The 6,000-nt window shown below is 40.3% G+C and overlaps 1 protein-coding gene across 3 annotated transcripts in view; it reads right to left on the bottom strand.

The window, feature by feature from the left end:
- MEI4 (meiotic double-stranded break formation protein 4) overlaps nucleotides 1-1,351 on the bottom strand; it is a 78,182-nt gene extending 76,831 nt beyond the window's left edge. For all 3 annotated transcript variants that reach the window (XM_061460438.1, XM_061460437.1, XM_061460436.1), the window contains exon 1: nucleotides 1,301-1,351. In XM_061460438.1, the coding sequence (XP_061316422.1) occupies nucleotides 1,301-1,346 (46 nt within the window). In that variant the 5' untranslated portion in view covers nucleotides 1,347-1,351. The remainder of the gene's footprint in view (nucleotides 1-1,300) is intronic.
- Nucleotides 1,352-6,000: the final 4,649 nt, after the last annotated feature.

Below are 6,000 nucleotides of genomic sequence, written 5' to 3' on the forward strand. Positions count from 1 at the left end.
TAAGCCCTCAAATGAAGAATTTCAAAGCAGAATTAATTAAAAAAAAAGGCAATCATGAAGTTTGGAGTATTATACGGGGATTATTTCTCACCTTTCCTCTTCCCACATTGAAGTATATTGATTAAAATATCACCATAATTTCCTTTTCAATTGCACACTTCCAGCCTTTACCTGAACTGGTTAATTTCCACAGTTTTTCTAATCTGCAAGATTGGTATCTTTCAGTGAACAAGTTTCCTTCAGGTTAAGTTACTAAACAGCATCTGCTGCGTTTTAAAAGACTTGTTCTTGGCTTTCCTACACAAATTGTATATGGGCAGAATGAAAGATAAAATTGTTCAAAAGAAAGCAAATCTTTGCAAGACGACAAGGAGGAGAGAACAGCTGGAACAGTAAAAATCTAGTACTTCAAAAAGCATGCAGTATGCAATGAAGAATGAAGTCTTACATACACTATAAATACTAACATAACTATAACCACATTTAAATACTTAGTGTCTGAATATTAGTTTATGAAGCACTGAAAGCTGAAAAGAGTGAGGCAAATAAGTGACTTGCCAAGCATTTGCAGCCAAGTCCATAGACAAGTAATTTTTTTACACTTTAATTCCGCCCAATTACTAGTAATCAGTTTCAGGTAAAAACACTGATAACTCTTTTCCAGTAACTCTTTTATAACTCTTTTCCGTTGTCCTTGCATAATTAATGCAACCTTATTCTAACAAGCAGAGCACTAACAATGTTAATCAAATTCGAACATCGACCCTATATAACTTTGTGACAATACAGTGTTCTTACTTGTGACTCGGCTGAAACGAGTGGGAAAAAAAAGATTAGAATTGTCAGATATCAGAAAATTAAGAATCTGAGTACATGCAGACAGAAGAAATACATGGCTTCTTCATTAATAACAAAGAAGTGGTGCAGCTTTCATGTGAAGGCTGGCACTTCCTTCCAATCAAACCAAATAAACAACATTCAGGAAAGCAATCCCTGAACTCCCAAGCCTGCCCATCCGAGGCTCCCCACTCGCTGCCCTCAAGCAGAGGCAGCCCCACCGCCCTCATCCAGCCTGACCCGCCTCTGCTGTCTCGGCAGACCCCCGACCTCCACCAAAAGACGCGGGGTTTACGCGACGATGTCTCCAGACGCCGCAAGAGCCGAGCAGCCCACGACACCGAGCAGCGGGCAGGCTGGGGGGCACCTCCCCAGAGGTCTGCCTCCCGCCCGGAGCCCTCGCCCAGCCGCAGGGAGGCCGCTGCCACCCGGAAAGCCCCGACGGCTCCGAGCCACAACCCACCTGCTGCAGCGGCAGCCACGCCGCCGGGGCCGCTGCCCGGCTCCATGGAGATGAGCAAGCTGAGGCTGGGAATGGCCTTTCCGGGCGCCCAGAGTTAAGGGGCCGCTCCGGGGGGCGGGACACGAGTTCACTGCCCCTGCTGGGCCCCGTCAGCCCCTCGCCTAGGCCCGGTCCTGGGGTACTTCGGTGGCAGCCGTTGAGTACGGGCAGTCCTCTGTCTACTTGTGTTCATCTCATGATGTGGGCCTAACTTCCTGCTCGCAAAGCACGGACGAGATGAGGGACAAAGGCCACCTTGATGCAAAGGCAAAAACTGCCTCTAATCGAGAAGGTGAGGGAAAGGGAAACAGGGGAGCCCTGTAGGAGACCTCTGAAGACCCCTTGGGCTTCCCCCGGGGAGGGTGGGGAGCGTAGCTGCTGGCAGGGGTTGGGCAAGCCTGGCTCTGTGGAGGGGAGCAGGTGCAGCCTCCGGCCCCACGCTTGTTTTTCACCGTCAGGCTGCTAATGGTCGAGGTGCCTGAGCTCACCTCAGTCACCTGAAAGGGCCCCTCATGCTTTTACTTAAAGCAGTAGTGGCATCTTTACTGCTATAAATTGCATGAAGGTCTCTTGAAATGTTTTGTTGATTAACATCATGGAATCACAGAATGGTTTGGGTTAGCAGGGACCTTAAAGATCATCCAGTTCCAACCCCCCTGCTACAGGCAGGGACACCTTCCACTAGACAGGGCTGCACAAAGCCCTGTCCAGCCTGGCCTTGACACTTTCTAAATCTGGATATTTTAAGAGCAAATAAGATAATAAAATTTCAAACAGTATTTCTTTAACAGTACATTGGAAATAGAAGCTGCCTCTTAGATGAAACACTGATCAAAGCTCACCAGTTAACTTAAGAAATTGTGTATGTGAAATTACATTCTTTACCTGAACTGTGCTGAAAAGGCTGTGTTAAGACTTGTTGGCCAGAGATGGAGTCTTTTCAGTTGAAAACGGTGAGGATGGAGGATAGGAGGAAAGATAAGAAATAAGTAATGAAGTCAGATGCATTAGGTGCAGTTAGGCTTGTCACAATACATCAAGTTCTTAAGTGGGGGGGATTGATCTTTCTAAAGACAGAAGTATTCAGATGTGACAAACGATGTACTTTTAAAATTCTCATCCCCTTTTTTTTTGTTCTTGGGAAATCTAACTTTATTTTTAATAACTTTATTAAAAAAGCTAACTTTTTATCAATATATACAGTGGTAGACTTCTGAAGTAATGTACTTATTTGTTTTTAATTGGAAAAATAAATTTACCATCCAAAGTACAGAAAACTCTTAACACATTAGAACTTTCATTTTAGACTTCAAATGACAAAAATAAATTACGCTTAATAATTTAGAGACTATTTTCATTCTGGCAGCACTACTTTCTCAGTGAAACCCAGGAGAAAAAAAATATAAAACATTCTCTAGCCTTTTATTATGATGACATAATCAGCAGCTACAATTTATCACTATTTGTGCATCTTTTGCGCACGTAAGTGGTGCAGATGCTTTGCAAAGTGGACAGCTATTACATAGATAGGAACATCCACGTCTTCAACTGTGACTGAAATAAAAGAGGCAGGGACGTCAATGCTTTTGCTACAAATCTGGGCTTTATATACAGAGAGCTGAATCTCAAAAGCAGAGCTGGGCAAAGGCAACATTGTTAGTGTTCTAAAAAAGAAGGTGTCTCTGCTATTTGTTAGAGTACCAGTCCTATTTGCAGTTGTAGGCTTACTGAGAGGCACGTAACAATCCTGAGAACTTCTACCGTTACACAGCTGGAGGGATGTTTTTTTGCATGATTATCCTGTACTTAAACATCTAAGAGCTAGATAAATTTTAGATTAACACCCTCCCCTATACATACCTTATTTTATATGGGGCTAGTAGTAGTTAAAACGAACGTGTCTTGAAGTTATGAAATCATGGCATCCAACTTTCAGAATACCAACCAATGTATACATTTTTACAGTTTTTACAGTTTTTAGGTTTGCCTTTAAAATAAATTGAAGATCCCAATATTTTCAAAACGGAAAAAAGCCGATTTATCTGAAAGCAGCAAATATGGGAACTATCAGCCACAGGTTCACTGAGATGTGTGATCCTGTTCTATTGAAGAGCACTTTACAAAAATTATTTATAGAACTTGTATTAACTCTCTGCACTAAATATTCACAGTGATTGCATAATCTAATAGTACTTTTTCATAAATGAGCAATGTGTGTGTCTGCACATGCATTTGTGCACATGTGCAAATTGATGTTAAAGCCAATAAATAAACGCAGTTCTCATTCTGGTATCAAAACATGGGATGATTAGCACTGTATGTAATCTCAAGTGAACCAACAGTTAAATCAAGCTTTGAAATAAACAGTCTGTAGATCATGAAGGAAGCTGACTCTACTAGTTGCAGATAAATTTTTTGATCTCTCTTTCTGAAGGTGCTTTTGATCTCCAGAACAGTCAAAGGATATATTAATGGTAAAAGGTCATACAAAATAATTAGCTGCCTGTATTAATAACTATACATAAAAGCAGTGCAGGTGTTTAATCACATTAGAAGTCATGAATTCTCAGTATTTAACCAATCCATGTGCTGAATAATTGCAAACAAGTTAGTGGTCAACTGAGAAAAAGCTCCAAAACACAGGCTTCAATCAGTTATTGAAAGTAAGTGGATTGGATTACTGTCAGACATGCAGGCCCTGCTCTTGCTTGATGCCTGCAGTATCAACAACAATTTGTGTTTGGAGAGCTGCAATCTTTCAGAATTCATCAGACATCTTTATATTTTTTATGCATCTGAATTTACCCAAGAGCTAGAAGTGTCTGAAAACACATATGAAATATGCTGTCTCAACTGCTGTAGTTTGCAGTTTTGTTCAGCAGATGTGGGGCAAGAGATACACCATCTTGAGAAAAGCATGTGAAAATCATGAGCAGGAACTTCAGTGTCTTCTCAGTTGAGCTTTCATTCTTCTGTGTTACAGTGCCATATTTATTTAAAAATAAAAATTTTGACATCAGAGTTCTTCATTACTCAGCATCATGCTCTTTTCAAGATAGATTATGTTTGTGATGACTATTCTGTATGTAATTCTGATGACAGAAATACGGCTCAAGTAGTCCTTTTGATCATAATCTGCAATTCTAAACAAATCATCTGATTTAGGATGTTCAGGGAGTTATGCAATGACTTCTTTGTTACTGTTCAGAAATAAAACATTGCCATCAGGAAAAAAGATAACACTTCAGCTTCTGATGCAATGAAAGCCACATTCTATAAAAGCAACATAAAAAAGTTAGACATAATGTGAGAACAACAAAACAAACAAAACTTGCTACCATTAAGAGGCAACATGCCATCAGTTCTGACAGTATGCTCTGTTATGAATAGATACTTCACAGTGCTTTATTTAAATGTTATCACTTACATAAAAGTAATGACAGCAGATTCCATTCTCTTCTATACAATATGTACTAAAGAAGGAGAAAAACTTTCCCTCAAAGGATTTCACTTTCTGGAAATCAATGCTAAAAGTTTCCCACCAGGTAAGAAAAAGGGTAAAATCATGTTAGTGAGGAATCAGAATGATGGTCATACGTTAGTGTAGAGATGTTTAAAAATAAATGTGATTGATAGTATAGCCGAGTTTTCTGCATTTGCATTTCACCATCTAGCGATGACTAGCAAAACACTGGTGTGAAAGCTTTTTTTCCTTTTTGCCTGTATAGGACAGCAAACACTTAGAAAGAAAGAAAGAAAAATTAAAGTAAGGACATATAAAAAGAGTTTCCACTTAATTTAGTACTTTTTATTGTAATTCCACAGGGTTTTCTTTATGAAGTCTGTAAAGCAGAGAGAGGAAGAGGTAATTGCTATCAAATAGCTATCCTAGGGTATACAAAATTCAGATTACAGTTCCACACACAAGGCTGGGATCCAAGAGCATCTGAGCAGTCCTCCCTAACTGCCTAACAATGCAGGAAATGGAGTGCATTAAAATATCCACATTATTCTGGTTTAAACCTGAGTCATTTTGATTGGCATTCCTCTGTGCAAATATTGGGTGTGAGTTGGGCCATGGGTTACAACATCCATGTCTTTCTGTTGACTAGAATGGGTCTTGTATAAGTTTTGATAAAATGCGTTTCACTTCTTGGAATATACTCACTTCATTACACTTCATGCACAAAAATTGCCAGATGCTAGCCTGCTTAAGACAAGAGTAGTGGTGCTAGTGTTCAAGGTAGCTACCATCTGCATTTTGTGAGAATTTTCTATTCCACACCTAAAATCAGATGTTTATAGGAGGCTGTGCACTGTATATGGACATACCTGCTCTGATCTACGCTGGAGGAAGTTGCATTCAGCCTGGCAGTCTTGTATGTGGGTAAGAATTTTGATTCCTTCAAGAAGCTCCTCTCTCGGCACTTACCTTTGTCAGTGTCATTTTTCCCAGGAGACTTGTAGGCAGTGCTGAGAAGTCTTCTGCTAAAAAGTATCCACAGTCTTTGTACTGCACAGCAACATAGAGGTTGCTTTCTGGATTGGACAGCATACCTGTGCTCTATCACAGTGCTATCCAGGTCATGCAGTGTGCAATATCAGGCTGGTTGTGCCACACAGCTGACTTACAACACAACTAAAACCCTTGTTAGAGGGAA

Source organism: Pezoporus flaviventris, unplaced genomic scaffold (assembly GCF_033815535.1).
Source record: "Pezoporus flaviventris isolate CSIRO_AGI_PZ_B2104156 unplaced genomic scaffold, CSIRO_AGI_Pfla_v1 ptg000031l, whole genome shotgun sequence".
Classification (NCBI taxonomy): domain Eukaryota; kingdom Metazoa; phylum Chordata; class Aves; order Psittaciformes; family Psittacidae; genus Pezoporus; species Pezoporus flaviventris.